This window comes from Condylostylus longicornis, unplaced genomic scaffold (genome assembly GCF_029603195.1).
Source record: "Condylostylus longicornis isolate FDR11 unplaced genomic scaffold, ASM2960319v2 ptg000048l, whole genome shotgun sequence".
Classification (NCBI taxonomy): domain Eukaryota; kingdom Metazoa; phylum Arthropoda; class Insecta; order Diptera; family Dolichopodidae; genus Condylostylus; species Condylostylus longicornis.
Genome location: NW_026578017.1, coordinates 19031116 through 19052792, shown reverse-complemented (window position 1 = coordinate 19052792; position 21677 = coordinate 19031116). Strand labels below are relative to the sequence as shown.

Sequence of the window (21677 nt, the reverse complement as noted above, 5' to 3'; positions counted from 1 at the left end):
CGTATTAAAATTTAAATAAGATTGTAGAAATTTCTTAAAATTTAATTACACTAATACATATACTATGAGCTTTTATGCAATTTTTATATTTGAATCTCACTGCGCTCTGTGCTAAGAGTAGGTGACATCAGTATAAATTTATAAGAGCGACTAATTTTTGGCGGATTGCCAAATATTTAATCTTTTAAAAATTTTGAACTCAATAAATTTAATTGAAACAAAGTACAATAAATTTTCATCTCAAATATTTTGTGATATTGCACAAAATATTTTAAATGAAAATTTAAAAAATTCAATTGAATCTGGCGACAAATAATAATTTCATAAACGTTTTGCGAATGCTTTGCTGGTTCATTTATTTTACATAAATTAAAATCAAAATTTAGACATTTAATTATTTAAATATTTCATAATATTTATTCAATATTAATCTGTCTCAATTATAATAACGCGTTTCTCTTTTTGGCCTTACTGTTTGTTATTGAATCAATAATACATCCAGCAAAAGTGTTGATTATTTACGCTGAATACTTTTACCCATAGACTTATTCAAATTGTGTTCATCTGTTTAAACTTTCATTTATTAAAAATTAAAACGATGCCGGTTTCCCCAGTCTTTTAATTGACACATTTGCCAAAAATTTTTGTGTCTCTTATTTCACTATTTCTTTTCATTGGTTTGCACATGTGTTTTTAAAACTTCTACACCTTAGTGAATACTTTATTTTTCTATAATAATTTTTTTTATATCTCCCACTTTTTTAAAGTTAAAATAATGAAAAAAAATTCTCTTACTTTTATTTTTGCAAAAACACAAAAAAATAATTTCATATTTATTTTCATAATAATTGCAGATAATGTCAGATGTGCAAAGTACTCCAAAAAGACGGTTTCGTGAGAAAATAATCATTTTAAAATCTTTTATTAATTTTTTTTATTTCAAATAGAAATTACATTGAAAAAGCTTTCGCCGGCTATTATTTTGCCTATTATTGAAATTTTCTATGACATTTTTTTCCATATCTTTGCACATCTGCATAAGCTTATTTATTTGTGATCGCAATATAATTTTAACCTTGAAAATATATTTTTCTTCGTATTATTTTAAGAATTTCAGTGGAGGTCCATTTGTTTTTAATGTTATGCTTTCTGTTCTTTAACTAAACTCTTTAAATTATTATTTTTATCATAATTTGTATTTGTATTTATAAAATAATGTTAATTATCTATTCGAATTTACGTATACTAATTAAATATATATTTTATTGTATCTAAAAAAATGAAATTATAACACTCTGTGCGAGCCAATGCTCTCTTGAGATAGCGAATAATTAAATAAATAAACAAATTAATTAATTGTCTGTTACGAATACGAGATTATCACATTGTAATCTTATTACGATAGCAGTAATTATATATAAAAAGCTGTATAGTGGTATATATGATCTATAAGTACTATTTGTTTTTAAATTTTTAAAGGAATCATTAATTTTTTACACATTCATATATCGTTTCACACACCCATACAACATTAAATGTTACATTATTGTTATTAGCCTAATTTAGAGAAAAAATAAATTCCTTTTAAATGTATTCATTTGCAAATTATAATTTTGCAGAAGCACACATATACCCATATACATTATGTAACAAACAAAAAATTAAAAACATAAAAAGCAATTCATTTTCAACATAAAAATTGAATTTTAGGCATTAGTAAGAAAAAAACCGTCCTTTTCATTTTAAGAATTCATTTTTTATGAATAAAATCATCAAATAACAATTATGTATTATTAAAAAGAAGAAAATTTTAATTCAAAATTTTAAATTATTTTACTTCTGGCTAAATTTATAATATCGTTTTTGATCTAATTTATTAATTCAATTTATTTACAATCGTTTCAATTTTGCAAAGCTTAACCTTATGGGTAGAATAATTTCATATAATAATATGGCTAAACATGTTTAAAATGTAACATTATTAATATACAAAGTAACTATATGTATACTTAAGTACATAGCTTTTATATAATTTACACATTGTACTAGTACTCATTTTTCTTATTATATTAAAATAATATACATCCATATATAATAAACATAACTATATTCTTGTTTGTCTTTTTACAGGTATGGCATATTCTATACGTAATGGTATAAAAATACCCCACATGTGTAAATATAATAATACGTTATACAACGTAATTATATTTATATCAATTATTTTATACACCTATTAGTATATTATGTATATCAATTTATTGGAGATATAATATATAGATATTGTAAAAATACAATAGTATTATAAATTTTGTTTAATGCCTATAAATATGAAATTATATTATTGTACAATATACAATAACTACATTCAATCACCCAAAAATAATCCAAATGAAATTCGAATTAGTTACATTGTTATATTGTGTTAACTATATTGTAAATCTTATTTCATCGTAAATTTACGCAATTTCAGCTTTTTTTACGTTTTCATTTTGTCTATTTAACTTTCATTTTCCCGTAAAATTGTAAAAGAGAGAAAAACAATGAAGTTTATTTTTATAGTTTATTTCGGATTATTGCAGTATGGATTCTAATTACTTCTAAGAAAATCTTCGACAATAGTATTATTATAATAATTATTATACAGATCATAACACACCAATTATGGAAACTTTATATCATAAAATATCTTTTAATGTACAATAAATCTGTAATTTGATGTGATGATAACTAATAAAAAACTATTGTCGATTGTTTAACCTGATCACTCTTTAACAGTTCGATGAGCGATAACACAGGAATTGGGAGTGATTGATGAGTAATTTAAAGTTTTCTGATTTTGTTGCAATATATTTATAGACATTATAGAAAATTATCATTTCTAGTTATAAAAAAAAAAATAAGATAAAATTTATTTTGAGAATAATTTTACTGATAACCAAAATGTATTGACGAAACTATAAAAAATATTAACAAATCGGGAAAGTTTCGTTAATTTTGAATATTTTTTTTTCTCTTATAGTTATTCTAGAATTTTTTTTTTATCTTTTACGAAGCAGAATTATTTAATTTCAGCACGTTTAAACGTAACAAAGTGTTTCAAATTAAATTAAATATAATGTTTTTCTTATAATCTATATATACGTGTTGCAAAAAAATAAGTTTGAATGATTTATGTTTAATAATATGTTCTCAAGTGTGTAGAATAAATTTCTTACTATTATTATTATTTCACTTAAAGGCAAAGCCACGATATAAGTAATGCCTTATAGATAGTATATTTGCTAATATACATACTTAGTTACTACATATAAATATATGTATTTATTATTCAAGAAAGCATGGATTTTTAAAGCTGATTTGATAAAAGTTTTTCGAGTTTCAAATGAAAATTTATTAAATTTTATCACACTATCATAAAATATTTACACAAAATTTGCAATAGTTTAAAGTTATTGCCACTGAATTTTTACATTATTAAAAAAAAATCCTTCAAAATATTGTTTTTCTTATTTCTTAAATAAAATATTTGTTAAAACAACTTTGTCATTAACATTGAACAAAATCTCAACAACTAGTGTTGAGATTTTGAACTAGTTTGAGACTAAACTAAATTTGATATTTCTTCAATTTTTAATACACATACATATTACAAAAAGGGTTGTTGACACAATAGAATATTATTAGAGTTATTTGCAAAACAGATTTTTTCATAACAAGCAATTTATGTAACTAGTTTAAACCAATTCTAATGTTGAAACGAAATCTATCTTTTATAAGGAATTTTTTATAAGTATAAATAAATATTTCTTCATTATTGGAATAGTTTTCCATAAATAACAATACTTTTTAAATAATTATTATTTTAATTTTCTGGATTTTAAATTTTTAATTTCCGGATAATAACGGAAGTAAATCATCTCCTTTAACAGTCTATCACACAGGTTATAATTGAAGTTTAAAATTAGATTAAATTATAATGTAAGTACATTCATAAAAAAAAAGCAGAAAAACTATACGAGTATCAAAAATATGGTAGCTGCTAATTTTTACTATAGTTAATATATAAAAAATAGTTATACTATAGTTAATAATTAAAAAACTTAATAAATTTTTTATAAAATTGTAATTTCCCCTTTGAATGCTCCTTTCTATTTTGGTCATTAAACTGAGAAAAGTATACATATGTTGTTGTACTATTTTATTATTTCAATATTGTTGTCAGATTTTTGCTAAGTATTTTTGAGCTTTTTCTCCTTTTTCACTTCCAACTGGTGTATAGGGTTTTTGAATGACGCTATAATAGAATCATATTTCAGTTACATTTGTTATTAGGTTATTAGTCTGCCGTTGAGTAATATTGAATTATTGAAATTTAAAATATTTTTTCTTCAGTTCATCAGAATATTTTGCGTATGTTAATGAGAATAAAATTTGAATTATATTCTTATGCAGATTGTGGCTTAGTTTAGAATAATCAAATTACTATAAGATCAATGAATAGTAATGAAGTTTGTTTAAATTTTCTCAGTATCGTATTTTCCACTTTACAATACTGTTCGTGTACAAAAAAATTATTTGTTTGTCATCTTAAGAGTTGTATATACATAGTATTTAGATGTCAATAAGAGATTTTTAATGATATCAGAATATATGCGTCAAAGACGCTACTTTATTTTTTCTTGCAATATGTAGGTGCTAATATTGTTAACAAATCCTTACTAATTAACTATGAGTAATATGTTTAAAATTTAATAAGTATTTGACAACAAAGTGAGAATATAAATTTAACACGCATCAGATTAGAAACATATTCACACAAACTTCACTAAAATGTTATATGTATATATATATATATATATATATATATATATTAAAAATTTATGTGTATAAGAGTGGCGCATGTTAATTAAAGAAAATAAAGCGAAAATTTGATCTTTCAGTAATAAATTTATAAAATAAATAAAATTAATTATTTTCACAGATTTAAAAAGCTCTAGAATGTTAAACATTAGAAAACGTTTGTTTTTACATTCTATAACAGTTTTCAGTGAATGTCTGTGAAGTGAAATTTAGAAAATATTAATAATTCTGCTTATAAATTTAAAAGCATATTTATAAACCTATTTGCAAGAGGATTTTTCTGTGACAAAAGAACGTTTCATGTCTTGTATTAAATGGGAAATCAACAAGAAATTTTACGGCTCTAATTAATTCAGTGCAATTTTACAATGTACAACAATACGAGTAACACGAAATATTTTGAACATAGACATGGTTCTAAATATTTCGTGTTATAGCAAATTACAACTTGTTTGATGTATGTATATAGATATAAAATTACAATAGAAATAGACGAAGAATCTTATGTTTTTTTTATTTTAAACTAAGTCATGCTTTTACAACTATATTAACTTACAGTTTATGCACTTAAACATAAAAACTTACCTCCAGAAACACGAAACCGCCAAAGTCTATTAATATTTTGTACTAAATTATTCCAGAGCGACATGATTTATATTTTATATATGTATATATATACACTTATGTATAGGTAGGTGTGATGACTATTTAAATATTAAATGCCTTTATCTTACTTAAAACTCATTTTTAGTTTTCTTTGTTTTTTTTGTTAATAAGTTAATTTTGTTTTTATAATTTTGTTTTTAAATTAAAATTTGATAAATAAAATTCGTGAAATTCTATTATGGAAGCCATGTAAAATTGTACTATTTTACAATAATTTTTTTAATTAAAATTGCATTCAATTTAAAACTTTTTTACCGTTTCCATTCAATATATAATCCGCATATAACAAATTTATTTTTCATTATAGTGTATTTAAGTATTTTAATTAGGAAAATAGCTTAAAAAAAAATAAAGAAAAAAAATCAATAAGCATAATTGTTGGTTTTTATAATTAAAGTTTTATTATCGAAACATATTGATAACACTAAATGTTGTTGACACAAAGTTCTATGAAATCTAGTTGAACTTATATAATATTGTAAAGCATTTATGTACGTAGGTATAACAAAAACTTTAATATTTCATACAATATACTGATGGTTCATTTAATATGATAACTTTAATTATATTTTTTTTCACTTTTATGATAAATTTGTATACATTATTTAAATGCAATAATGCAATCGAATATAAGATAAATTGAAATTGCATTATCATCACTATTAGTTTGTGTGCAAAATAAAAATTTGAACTTACGAAACTATATCGTATTTTCGTTCTTATAAATTAGGGTTTCAATTAGGGTTTCATTTAATTTCAATTAGGGTTTGTGAAAAAATTTTATTTAATTAGAACAAAAAATTCAGTAAATCCAAGTTCAACAATTGCAAATTTATTGTTACAATTCAATAAAGGAATGCCAATACAGTTTTTAACAATATTTTAAATAAAGCATATATATATTTCATATAAAACGTGTATATATACGAGCGCTATATGAAAAATGTGAAAGTGTAAATAGGTAAAAAAAGTTTTCAACAAATTCGATAAATGTACTCGTACATATACTACGTAATGCCCTATAAAGAAACAGGAAACAAAAATGTACATATTATACACTTACATATTTATACAATAGCAACACTGAACACATTAAAATGGCTATATCTGTGTATCTTTAAGCCAGAAGTTAATAACTTAATCTCGACGAATTTTTTAAAATAAGAAATAGAATAATGTTATTGTAAAAAACATTTTGTTACCACAAGTTTGAATTCAATAAAGCAATTACTAATCACAAAATTTTAATGTTTTACATATCTACTATACTTTAACAAACTTACACACTATTTGAAAGTGAATTTTACTAAACTAAAATGTATTTTACCTTTTTACTGAAATTTTCCCTAACTAAAATTTTAATTTAAAAGAAAAGTAAAACATACAAATTGCTTTAATTAAAAATTTCTTCAAAACATTTAAATTGTTCAGATCTCGTAAATAATTTTAAACTTATTGGTTATCCTTTCTACACAGTTTCATATTTAAATAATTATAGTTACATAGGTAACGTAATCCACATTTTATTATATACACTTCTTATCAACGCAAAAGTAATTATTTTAAATTATCTTCATATTACATCCAGATATTACAAAACTAAGTATAATGTATATTACAAGGCGATATTCTTATATACTTATGTATGTATGTATAAAAATGTACCATTAAGAAACTAAAAAGCATAATATTATATAATAATATTCCTGTTTTGAAAATATAGTGAAGCACTTATCTTTTTGTCTATGTGAGCCTGTAATTTAAATTTTTAAGGGAAAAATTTGTTTTTATAAAGATGATAATGTTATGTATATTAAGAACTTAAGGGTAATATGATGTGAAAATCTAAATAAAATTTATAACGTTTACAATTATATAGATTATATCAAGATATTCATTGAAATTGAATCAGGTGTAAAATGAAGTTATATTGGAATTTCTATTTTATTATATAAAAAACTCTTAATATAACATTTTAAAAACAAAAGAAGATGCATATACACATACACGAAATCGTAAATTTTTTAAATGCTTTACATAGTTTTTTTTATAATCTTTTGAATTATCAATGGAATTAAAGAGCATAAAAGAAATCATTCTGGGATTATCTCGCAACATCTGTGAAATATTCCTTTGGCATATTAAAAAATACAAAGTCCTTGCATTACATAATGATATATATATATATATATCACGAATAAAAGAACAAAACCATAAAGATTTATATTTATGTTACCACTGTTAGCAATAAAAGAATTTTTTTAATTTGAGTAATAGATTTTTAATTATTTCATAGTATATCGTAAAGCTTAAAAATTTACAACTTTTTATGTATTAAAAGTAATAATAATAATAAAATAATTTTGTATATACATGCAACTTTGAAATATCGTACATATTATTTATTCGCAAATTGTAAAAAAGTTGTTATTTTAGAATTGGAAACCCGACTTTGAAAATGTCAGTCACATTGAATATTTTCTCGTAAACGAATAAATTTTAATTTTAAAAAAATCAAATTTTATTTTAAATTTTTTTTTTTATTTTATCTTATGACAATCAAAATTTGTATAAGGTTTTCAATATTTGATTAGATTTTCTGATAATATTCTATGATGTTAATTTTATGCTGAAATATAATGAACATCTTAATTTAATTTATAGAATTTACTTTTAAAGACTTTAAATTTGAAAATGTAAGTAATAATATTTTTTAAATATAATTGAAAATACTATATGTATTTGTTTATTCAAATAAATGTTAGTTGATAATTATATATTTTTCAATATGTTTGATAGCAATAATTTTTATATATCAATTTTATATAGAGAATAATAATCCTATAGTAATTTTTTGAAATGTTTTCAATATTAATGCATACGAGATACAAAATACTGGCTATCATCACTTCGTTTAACTTATATAATAGTGAAATCAATAACTTTACCTTTATCAATGAAATGTCATCGTAATTGATATATTTAGAGCGTCTTGAAAAGATTGAGAAATAAAAATATTTCAAAAGAAAATTAAGAAGAAAAGAAATCTGATTTCATTTTATTTACTTTTGTATTATTTGGATTGCATTATGCAAAAAATAAAAAGGAACTTTAACAATAAAAAACAATTTTTAATGTGGGCTGATCCATTTCTTGACAATTAACGGAAAATAAATAATTGCTTGAGTATTTTATAATAAGAATTTATAAAATAGAAATTATAATTTTATGAAAATCAATAAAATTATATAGAAAATAGATAGAAATAAGAACACAATAAAACAAATATTTTTTTATTTACCATTTCCAAATAGAAAAAAAAAAATGATTTTAAGATTTTCATTGAAAAAATTAAATAAATAAATATGAAGAGCTTTAATTATTTTCCACTTTCTATTTTATTAAGTTTATTTATCTATTAAGTACATATTTCCGAAAGATTATCTTTATTAAATGCGGTATTTTATTTTATAAATATATCAGTTTCACTGTTTTATCAAAAATTTGTTAATAAAATTTTTTAATTTTATTGATTCCGGATTCAAAACTTATCCTATATATTAAAATACTAATAGCAAATCTTATTTCCGATTAACGGTTTCACATAATAAGAAAATGTTTTTACAGCTTTGTCTTAAAAATTTCAATATAGGGACGTATCTGAGAGTTACATATTAAAACATTAAATATGCAATACATTGTGTTCCAAGATCTTTATAAGAACGTTAAAAAAATAATTTTCAAAAATTGCTAGTTATTAAATTTACATAGGATTTTTGAACAATAATTAAGAAAAATATAAATTTATTTTAAAAATTTGTTTTAATTATTTTTATTTGATTATATGAGTAAGTGTTTTCCAAATTTAATATTCGCAATTTAGAAATTGTATAATGAAATATAAACAATTAAGAAAATTTCTAAATAAAAATATTAAATTAAAATTTATTGTTTACATTATTATAGAACAATTTCCGTATGTACTTAAATAATAATATATGTACTTCTGTTTCTGTATAATGCAATAGAATATTGTTAAGCCGCATTAAGCAATTTATTCAAATATTAGGAAAAACAACATTAATTTTATTATTAATGCGATGTGCATTACTTCGTTAACAATAAAGATCCCGTTAGAAAAATTTTTAATTTTCTTTTAAATGTGTTAAAAAATTTTGAAAAAATTGAAAATTATAGAGTCAGTGAAAAAACTGAAATCGTCTCTTTAAATGAAGTAGTTCAAAATTGTAACTCTGTTAGTTCCTACATATGTAGGTAAATTCCGTACTTATACTGATTCAATTTTAATAAAGAATATTTTTGAAAATTTCTATCTCAATTTCTATATTAAGGTGTATATATTTATATATGAATAATTGTAATTTAAATTAAAAAAATAATTCCTGGAAAATTCCAACAAAAAAATGTTTTTAAATTGATTTTAAACAATTTGCATTGCCCTTAGATTCCCGTTTTATTTAATTGCATAAATTCAGTGTCGCATCATTACTCATCATACAAGTGAGTAACTGTTATTATCATTATGTTAAAATATCATTAACAAAATATCATCTACCTATATTCAACTTTATAAAAATTTCTTTATAAATCAATTAATTTCAACAACAATTTTGTTGTTCTGTCTTTTTTTTTTTATCTGTAAGACAAATAGGGTACATAAATTTATTTCTTTTTTTTTTTAAATTTTTTTTTTTTTTAATTTGTTTTCATTTTTTAATTAAATCATTTAAATAAATCTTGTGTTATAATCTTGTACATTTTTATTAATTAAGAAGCAGAGAGAAATTAAAATCATTGTAGGTACCCTAACATTGTACCACTTATATTGGATATATTCTAATGTTTAGTATGTAATATGTATATATATTTGGTTATACACACATACTAACATTGCTTAATTATTATGGGGTACATTATAAAAACAAATAACTTTAAAACTTAGAACATTCATCTAAATTAAACAAATGTATTGTAAAATTCGTGTTTATATGAAAGTAAAACATTTTTATAAAATAATTTGTAAATATTTTACACGTGTGTTTGTATGGATATATTATAAGTATAAATGTATGTATGTATAAAATTATAATTAAAGCTATCACTTTTTACTTTTTTTTTTGCTTATCAAACTCGGCGTTTTTTTTATTATTCAATTTTTTTTCCATTTTATTTGAATTTTATGTTATTTTTTTTTTGTTTGTTTTATCGCTGTTAGATTTTCAAATTAATATCACAATTTTATCTTCATATTTTAAACGTGCTTGGTACCTAAACGAAATGCTTTTGGTATTTGCTAAATTGCAAACATAAAAGTGAAAAGGAAAATCTCACTAGTTTGGTTATTTTGATTTTCTTATTTAAATGCAATATTTATTAATTAATATAAGTAAACACGTATAATATACATATATCTCTATTATAATATTAAATATTTGTGTAAATATTTGTGAACATGTTGTTTTTTTAATAATCTAATTATTTAATTAATAAATTATTTTTTAAAATATTTTTAATTCTTTCTTCAAATATAAAAGGATAGTCTTTCTTAATAATATTATTAAATTGTATAATATGATTAAGAAAAAAGAATATTAATGAAAACAAAATATAAAAGGTATAAAATACAAGATCCACAAAAATTCTACTTTAATTAAGCAAATGAACGCGTGCTAATTCGCTATAATAATTTTATTTTGAATATTTATTCGGTTAATATTAATTATTATACTTTATAGTATTGCTATTATTATTATTGTTGTTATTATTATTTTTTTATTTCAATTTTCCGTTGTACACGTCTTTACCGTTTAAATATTAAAATGAGACTAAAAAAGAAAAGAATGTGAATTTGAAATTTTTTTATTTTTATAATTTTCATTCATTTCATTTGCTTTGCTGTTATATACATACTTATAAAAATACAATAATAGTCTCGCATGAACAAAGAGTATAAACTTAATGTTTCATTAATGTAACATAATTTTTCATCTTTTGATACACAAACGCAATGTTATTGTTTTATGTCAAATAAATACAATTTTATGTATTGTTATGAATTGTACATAAATATTTATTGTATGTAGTCCCACAAATGTTATGTTATAAATAATGTAACCGTAACATGTGAAAATGATCAAATTATCAAAAATTTAGTTATAAATAATAATTATAATTTTTTTCTTTTATTAGACCGAATAATTATTATTTACTAGAAATGAATTTGGAAAATATTACTTATTAAATTAATAATATATTTTTTTTAATTAAGTCATTTTGTCATTAAATAAAATTTGTTTTTTGAAATATTCTTTGTAAATTTAGTCATAATTAGTCGTGACGTAACATTACCAAAATCATTTATACGGTGCTTGAAGATGCAACTTGATTTTAAAGTTAGACGATTAAATTGGTGTTAATTGCAAAATATATGTTTTGAGTTCATAATTTAATTAGTTGCTTTTGAATTACTCTGATTAACGTCTCGGATTAACAATTACGGGCTTTTATAAACTGTCATAAAAATTAGTGTATAAATCAAAATAACAAATTATATATACATTATAGTATTCAACTCGAAGCATTCTGTTATACATAAAAAATACTTAATATTAAACAAAAGTTTTAAATAGAGAGCAAAGTTGCTACAATGATTTTTTAGAAATTCCTTCACTATTAAGCCACAAGTTGTAAAAATAATTTTAAAAACAAACTTTTTGAGAAAATAATTTTTTTACTATTAAACCTTAACATTTTATTAGTTGTGCTTATATGTTACATTGGTTGTTTCTAATAGTACATATCAATATATAATGTTTATAGATATTTAAAATGAGTATATATAGTTAAAATACACCTATCCCCTTAAGTGTTTTATAATTTTCATGCACATATAGGTACGTAAATATGTATATTTTAAGTGTTGTAAAGATTTTAAAGTTTATTTTGTTTTTAACAATTAACTAATTTATTCTCTCTCTTCTCTTTCAAATTTAAGGAAAAGCTTTCTCATTTTTAAGGAAAATTTTCTTCTCAGAGAATCTCATATTATTTGTCCTTTCTGTTTTTTATGTAGTTTCTTTCATTATCATAACACTATACTTAAAAGGATAAAATGAGAACTGAAGTATTATAAAAAAAGCTTTGTTAAGATAACTAAGGTAAATATTATGTGATTAAAATATTAAATAGCAATATTGAAAAATTTTAAAGGCATAGCAGTTTTATTAAGTTAAGAAAAGCAACAGGTTTTTCTTCCTTTATACATTTTATTAGTGGGATTAAGAACATATGCATAGTCAATTTGTGAATAAGTAGGTAGATGTAATATATTGTTTACATATATGTATTAATGTGAAAACGTACAATTTTAGATTGTGGTCAAGAATATAAAAATATTATACGTAAATAGCAAAATTTTTCGAAAATAAAAAAAAACGAAATTAATATTAATTTAGTATCAACCTGTTTGGCGATTAATAAGATCAAGTATTAACATAGGCCATTTTTACAAATTATGTAATTAAATACTTAAAATACTAAAAACAAATATTTAAGTTTAAATAGCGATCATGAGTAAAAATTCTTAAAGGGAAGAAAAAAAGTACTACATATAATTTTAATAATAAGAATTGAAAAATTGTAAATTGGAAATTCGGCTCTTAATCGTAAGCTACAAGACTATGGATGGTATGTTAATGTACTCTCAACTCCAAATATAAATTGGAGTTGAGTTGGACATTAACTGGATATTGTTTTTAATTAATATTTTCTATTGTTTCTTACTTGTAACAAATTTTTACATTCGTTATAATTTTAATGAAATTAAACGTGACCATTTAGAAATAGTTCAAAAATTATAATTACAATTAGATATAGAGACACAAAAAAATATGACAATTTTCTTTCGTTTATATTTTTTAATTTTTCTCCTTATAAATGGTATAGCACAATTTGTTATAAAAGTAAGAATAATAATAATAATAATTTCAAGTCACGTCTTTAATTTGTCACTTCCAACAATGTTTGTGAATGGAATTTCTATGTCCGATTTTCAATTTTTTTTAAATAATTCATTTTATTTTTTATATATAAGTAGAACTTTCTATATCGATATTGCAATTCCATTACATTACAATACAATAAGTCAACTACGTACATATGTATACATACATAGCATATTATTTGCGTACATGCAATAAAATGATGTGTGTACGGTAATGTGTACATAATATGACATACATACAAAAAAACATTTTCTTCATACATATTATTGCTTTTCCTTTCAACATATACATATTATATCTATGATTGTTTAAATCATACAACATTTAGAATTCACAATCGTATCATAAGAAAGAAAATATTTTTTGCAATAATACATAATAATTCAATAATAAAACTAAAAAACTCTGTAGAAGAATAATATCAAATCGATTAAGAAGTGAGAGCAAGTTTTTAGTTGGACTGTTAGAAAAACGTGTTAGAAAAAAAAAAATACATTTGTACATACGTATATTATATATGTTGAATATACGTATACACATTTGCAGAAAATTCGTAAAATATGTATATACAAATGTATTCCTATATACGTTATAGCTATGTGCATATGCAGTGTAGTAAAATGAGTAAAGAAAATTCATTCTAAATAAATATTTGCTCAATATACATAATAATATCTACACACATATGTCAACATACATCAGTGAATATAGCAATGTTCCAAGTATGAAATTGCCTCAATAAATAATTATGTCACCACAGATCTATTTGATATCAAGCATCAATCCCACACAAATTATACATGAGGTACCTACCCTTTTACAAAAGAAAATTATTTTATTATGCACTTAGTAAAGTTAACTCTTTTGCTTGTATGTAAACTGTGTAGAGTTATTGCTGCAAATATTGCTGTGTAGAGTATTTGGTTCGTACACATTTATTATAATTATGTTCATATACATATGTGTGTTTATAGGTAAGTTTGAGTATAAATTATAGCTTTTTTTAGTTTTCATAACTGAGATTTATTGCATAGATTTTATCTGATTAATATTTTGATATTCTGAAAGATTGCAAGCATTTTTCGATTTCAACGTATCTAACAATTTCTTTAATACTGATAACGATTTACTATATAATGTACAATATGTGCATATATGTACGTACCTACATAATATTCGTATTTGTAAAAAAAATCAAGTCCAAATTTTAAATTTTGTCATCAAAAGATAGATAGTAACATGCATCTACATAGAAATAAATCAATTATATTGTAGACAATAATTGATTTATTATTGCTATTACTGTATATGCTTACGTTATACATAAATACATAGATATTTTATATAAAAATGTATGATATCGATTCTCAATTTATAATTATAAAATGTTATATAACAAGTATAGATCATGAGCACATATAAATGAATTTATATAGTACATTCAGTAATGCTCAAATTTTTGTCTGCCGTATTAGGTAATATAAAACAGAAATTTTAAAGAATTAATAAAAGGGAAAGACTATTTTCGCATTAGTTGCATAATTTTCCAAATTTTAATAAATATTTTGCCATATTGAGAATTAATTTAAAAATTTAACATAGAAATACAAAATGTATGCAATTAAATTACTTGTCTGTATCAATTCATTATCGGTAAACCATATTGGAATTTCACGTAATGCTGACAATAATGAATGAGATCCATGTATTAAATTTCGTCCAGAAGAAGTAGCAAAATCACCGCGAATCGTACCAGGTGTACAATCTGTTGATTTACCAATAATTTTACGGCACATCCTTATAGCATTTAACCCTTCAAAAACTATCAAAACAATTGGACCAGAACTCATATATTCTAAAAAATTTTCATAATAATCGCGATCACTAAATTCACAATAATGTTCTTGAAGATTGTCTCTCGATGCTACTATAATTTTCATAGCTATGATTATAAGATTTTTATCTTGAAATCGTTGAATTATTTTTCCAATAAGACGACGTTGAACACCTTCTGGTTTAATTAAAACTAATGTACGTTCCATTTCAGGTTTCAGTTCTATATTTTGTATACAAGAGAAAAAAACAAAAAAAAAATTGAATCAGTGATGAACAAAACCAGAATTTTATGAGTTCAATAAAAAATTTATAGAAAATAGAAGAGAAAAATTTATATAAAAAAAAAAAACCCGTTCACACTTAGAATGACTTTGTTGTTTGTATAAGAAAATGTCAACATATGACAAAAGTTTTGATTATAATTTCTTTATATGTATATATACACGCATATATAGAGAGACATAAAGAATTTAAATAAAATTTGTATTAGATTTCCTACATAATGGTAATTAGCAAAAAAAACGTTCTCATTAATAATTTTGTTTTCAACTTTGTAAACTTGGTTTTTTGTTGTAAAATTTATTTTTTGGAATATTTGCAACATACGAGTATATGAAAATACCTTAATTACTTGTCATCTGTCCACTTGTCTGAGTGTCGTTGCATCTTGCCCACAAAATTTCTATTGTATAATAAAACACTTAATTTCTAAAATAAAATAAAGCTGAAATATTATAAACTAATGTGCAGAAATTACATAAAAAAAAAAAGTTCATCTAGAAGCCTGTTCCTTCAAAACTACAAAAATGGCATTTTTTGATAATTCAAAAAATTAAAAAAATGTTTAAGACATAATCTTAAAGCTTCTGGAAACAACTAAATAATTCACTGGAAAAAAGTTTTTCACCTTCCCTCGTTTTTCTGAAGGATTTCTAATTATCCTGAAGATATATATGTTATGTATATCACATATTCATATAGTACTAAAAGAACAATGTAAATACATCCGCACGTGGATCTGCTTACAAAGAAAATTTTTACCTATACATAAAACTAACGGTAAATGTCATATCAATAAAAAAATATAATTTTTTTTCTTAACTCGCGCAATTAACATTTGAATTCGGACATTATTTTAACATCTCCTTAATTTTTTTTTGTTTTATTTCAAAGATTGAATACAGTGTTCATTTTAAATATATAGTGTATGAAAATAGAAAAATCAGTATTTTAATCTGTTGAAGGGAAAAGTGCTCCTTTACAAACCGTTGATTTGCCCCAAATTTATTTTTCCTATTTAAAAAAATGGGAATTGCACAATTATAAGAATCTCTTTATTCGGTAGATTATTTAAAAATTTTCATATCATTACGAATCCAGCGAATTTTAAATGTTGAAAAATTTTTAATTGCTGCCATGCTACTCGTATTCACCGAAACAAAAGAAAATTTTAAATTCGGAAATTTATTTTTTAAACTTTTGCGTGATCTGCGCTGAAGTTCGCTGTGTGACTATTGTACGAGCTTTCTGACGAAATTCTAATTGAAGCAACGTTACATCTCAAAGTTAAAGCACTCTTTCAATAAGTTTGCAAAAAAATTAGCATCTCTCCTCCCAGTTGCCTATTGTTAGAAGCAAAGATCTACAAAAAATTTTTGAACATTTTTATTGCAATTAAATAAATAATTTTTTAACTATAGTATACAGGTACGCTTTCTAAATAAAATATCTGATAATTATTATTACTATTTACCTACTGCTTTTTAGCAAAATATGAACGATTATCGTGCATATTACAAATTTCGTGATTGTTCTTTGATATCAAATTTATAAAAATATTTCAATTTATATACATATATATACATACAGTATATGTTATAAATAATTTCATCTTTTAAAACTTTTATTTCAGATTAACATACATGCTTACTCATGTATATGCACATTATTTTAAATTATGTATAATATTTATACATACATATACATTCATTACAGTATTTCGACTATGTTCTAAAAAGGACTCGAGAAAAATTCTTCGAATACGTAATTAATTAGAAAGAGCATCGTCACCTAAATTTCAATATACAAGATATAATGAATATATTCACACAATTACAAATCTTAAGATTTCTTTTTACGTTTTTTAAATAAAATAATAGAATCTGCGTCTTTAATGACGACAGTAAAAATACTTTGACTTATTTACCAAATCATGACCTATTATGACATTTTCTTTTCCAATTTCAGAATTTTTGTTTTTATAGCAAATAAAGCAAAAAAAAATAAGGTCGATGAAAAATATGGAAATGTATTTTTAAACTTTTTTTTTTTAATTTTTTATGTAATTGAAACTAATTATTGAGGGGATAGAAATATTCATTAAATATAATTAAATTTAATTTGTCTTCGAATTCTATTTGCCTTAAAATTTTGACTTTTAATGGTAGTTAAAAACGGACAAGTAAATTTTATAACATAGATAAGTACATATAATAAAATTTTGAATTCCAGAGGTTTTTCCAATGCGTAAGAATATAATGAATCAAATTATTTCACTAAATAATTTAGCGAAATACGATCACCCCAAAACTGTTAAATTCAATATGTGCGTTTATGTTATCAATTCGCTAAGTTTCCACAAAATTCAGTTTTTAATAATGGGCAACTTTCACGTTTATAATTTGAATTGAAAATTATATAAAATACAAAAGAGACCAAGTGCAACTTGGTTATTACTTGACTTACTAAATTAAAAGACAATTGATTGTGAATTCAATTATGACTTTACGGCAAAATATTATTATCGTATCAAACATAATTTACATAATTTATCTTATGAAATATGTACATAAATTTTTAATTATTTAATATTATGAGCAAGAAATTAATTTTATTTTTTTTATATTTTGCCAATCAAGTTGATTTATTAATAATGTATAGTATAACTTTAATTTCCAATAAGAAGAACATACCTTTAAAGGGCCTGAAATCCCCGCTTACATCAACAACTGTTTTCACGTATCCTTCACGTATTGTAAAGAATTTTTGTCGAACAATCCCTAAATAGGAAAGGCAAAGAAAAGAGAAATTTTATTTTGTTTTAACTATTATTTTAAGTTTTATTTTCATTTATTCGATTATTTTGAAATTCGAAACACGTTCTTCAATTATTTCCCTTATATCCTTTTCAAATACATATTGTTGTACAAAATTATATATTATTATATAAATTTGTAAAAAGTATTACACATATGCATATATATACATATATAGATGAATTTACAACATTTGCAAGTTTTGTTATCCTTTTTTAACATTTTTATGAATTAATTTTATAAAGGTTTTAATTATTTTTTTTGCGTCTTTTCTTTTAATTTCTTATAATTTAACTGACCTTTTTTTTCTGAATTCTTCTTTTTATCCATTGGACGACTCATATCTGGTGGCATTACTCTATGATATGAACAGTTTATGTAACTTTAAATATATTGTGAGAAATACTATAATTTTTATTCAACTTTTCTATTGCGAACATTAAATATTTAAAAGTGTACGGAAAATTACAAAAGTTTTATAGGTTTAAAATATAAAGTGTTGGGAAAATTTTTTAAACAAAATTTAAGAGTTTTAAATATTATGTTGAAATTATTTCAAAATTTTTATTTTATATACTTTAAATAAATGTTTTCGAATAATCTTTAAAATAAAATTGTTTTGTCTTTTAACTGTTACATTACTTTTTATTTGTGTAAACGTTTGTTTTTAAGTCAATTTTCTTCACACGCCGAGTCATTCTTAATTTATTTTCTTGACTTACTTCAAGTGTGTTCAAGGAACAACTAAAAATATAATTTTGCAAATTGAAAACTTTATCCTTTAAAGGAATGTTAATAATAGAATCGAAAAAAAAGTAATAATGTCCTTGTACTGGTTAAATTATTTTATTATCTCTTTATCTAAATCTATCGCATATATTGTATAGAAACGCATCAACGTGTATACTATATATAGATATTTGTACATACATAAATGTTTTATGCATATATAGAGAATATTTATTATGTTGAAATATATGTACACATACACAAATATTTACAAAAAAATTTGCAATTAAAAAAATTGAATACTTTGGTTAAAATATTGTACTTAAAGTTATTTATTTATATATTATTTCGAATATATTGATATATTATATATGTATATATGTATATATATATATATAAATTAACTTTATCTACGTTATTTTTTTTATTAATATTTTGAATAAATTTCTTTTTATAAAAAAATATTTATAAGACGTGGCAATAATGAAGGTATAAAAAATAAATTTTAAAATTTGTCCTTGAATTTTAAACGAAATTTTTTATTATATGTAATGTAATTTCATGTGAAATAGTTCATTGTCTACCTTTATTATAACTTATAAATTTGGCTAAGTAACTTTCCCCTAAATAATATTTACAATCGAATTGCAATATCTTGCTCTTACGACTAAAACGTAGGTGTACATGTATGGCATAGTTTTGTAAAAGAATTTAACATATTACAATATGTTTAATTACTTTACAACATGAAAAATTATCCAGAACACTGTCTGTGATAAAATTTTATTATGTATAAGAATATCCAATAATAATATAGCTAGTAATAAAACTTAAAAACTCAAAAAAGCAAAAACGCAAGTTTTTTTTATAGTGAAGTATGAAAAAAATTGCATATATTAAGGCGTAAGCTGTTGAAAAATTAAAATTTCAACAAATTGACTTGACTTATTAATTTATGTTCTTACCATTTTGTTTGGTTGTGTACAAAATAAAATTTATACTTTATTTGTTAAACTTATCTTTACAATATAATATAATATGTATAAATTTGTATATCAGGTATTCGACCTGGAAATATCTATTTATTAATTACTTAAAACGTATCCATTACATTAAATTGATTTTGTTTTGGAATTAAAATAATTTGACACGATATTTATATTATTTATGAAATATAAGCAAATAAAATATGTAGTACATTAAATGAATTTGCGCTCTAATTTCCAATTTATTTATTAATAGATTAACTATCACATTTATAGTGTATTGTCATATTTAGTGAATTAATGTTTTTTATTATAAGTGTACATATTTGGAAGGTATAATCGTAAAAGTTTTATAAATTTAATAAACTTAGCAAATATTTTTGTTTTTTCTCTAAAATTTTATTGAAAAATAGTACTTTAGCTTTTTATAACTTTGATGTTCAATTTAAGATTAAAAAATTTTTTCGAGATTATAAGCTATTGTATTATTTATAAGAATTATGAATGATTACGTAAATTAGATATATATTCATAAATAAGAATTTGCATTTTAACGCCTATAATAATTTCGAATTTGATATTTTTTTAATTTACAGATTATTTTATTTTTTACTACAAGTATATTAACTGAATTTCCAAGCTTTCAATAAATACTATTTTTGCTTTTTCAGTGCCTTTCATTATACCAAATCTTAATGCAAAATATTTTTCGCTAAAAATAATTCAGATTTTATTTTTATATTTAAAGGCGATGTAAGACTTTTATAATTTTCAGTAACAAACTCGTTTCCGTTAAAGCTTGCAAATTTTACTAGTTAAAAAAAAATATTGAAAAATATAATGAAATAATTAACTATATAAATAAATTCCTGAGAAAAAATCTGACGATTTAATAGTATGTTAAAGACGATTTGAATTTATTGTAAGACTATTAGATATTTCTTTAAAAAAATAACTTATCCAGAAACATGAATATTCCCATTTACTATAATTAATTGACTTTTAGATAAATTTTTATTTTTCATATTGTATGCAGCTCAAAATTTCTTGTGGAATCGTGATAAAATATTTAATGAAAAATTTCATTTTACTTAAAAATACAATTTTATTTCTTTGCGTGCATTCATAACCATCAACATTAAACAACTTTAATTTTCACAATAAAAAATTATTTGAAATGTTATAACTGAAGGTCAAACATCTAACAAAAGAGATCAATTTTCCAAAATTATACTATTAAAATAAAAGTATATACATATATGAATATATTCCTTGATAATGCTTGCGTTAAGTTGATTTACAAACGAAAATTACAAAATAAAAGTATCCTTGAAATAGAATGGCTATTATATGATAGTATACGTAACTTTTTTTGTAAAAGTTTTATATTGTTGGTGGAAATGTAAAAATCGTTAAAGTTTTATTAAAATAATATAGAGTTCAATAGTTCAATTGACCAGGGTTTTATGTTAGTAATG

The 21677-nt window shown here is 21.9% G+C and overlaps 1 protein-coding gene across 3 annotated transcripts in view; it reads right to left on the bottom strand.

Annotated features, from left to right (window-relative positions):
* LOC129610923 (probable 3',5'-cyclic phosphodiesterase pde-5) overlaps positions 1-18867 on the bottom strand; it is a 31050-nt gene extending 12183 nt beyond the window's left edge. Inside the window, exons 1-2 of one of the 3 annotated variants that reach the window (XM_055523743.1) lie at positions 18784-18853; positions 18362-18448 (exon numbers count right to left, since the gene is read on the bottom strand). In XM_055523743.1, coding sequence (XP_055379718.1) covers positions 18362-18448; positions 18784-18838 — 142 coding nt within the window. In that variant the 5' untranslated portion in view covers positions 18839-18853. Of the gene's footprint in view, positions 1-5448; positions 5867-11195; positions 11346-18361; positions 18449-18783 lie in introns of those variants that run through there. The other 2 variants (XM_055523744.1, XM_055523745.1) reach the window with 2 other exon arrangements.
* Positions 18868-21677: the final 2810 nt, after the last annotated feature.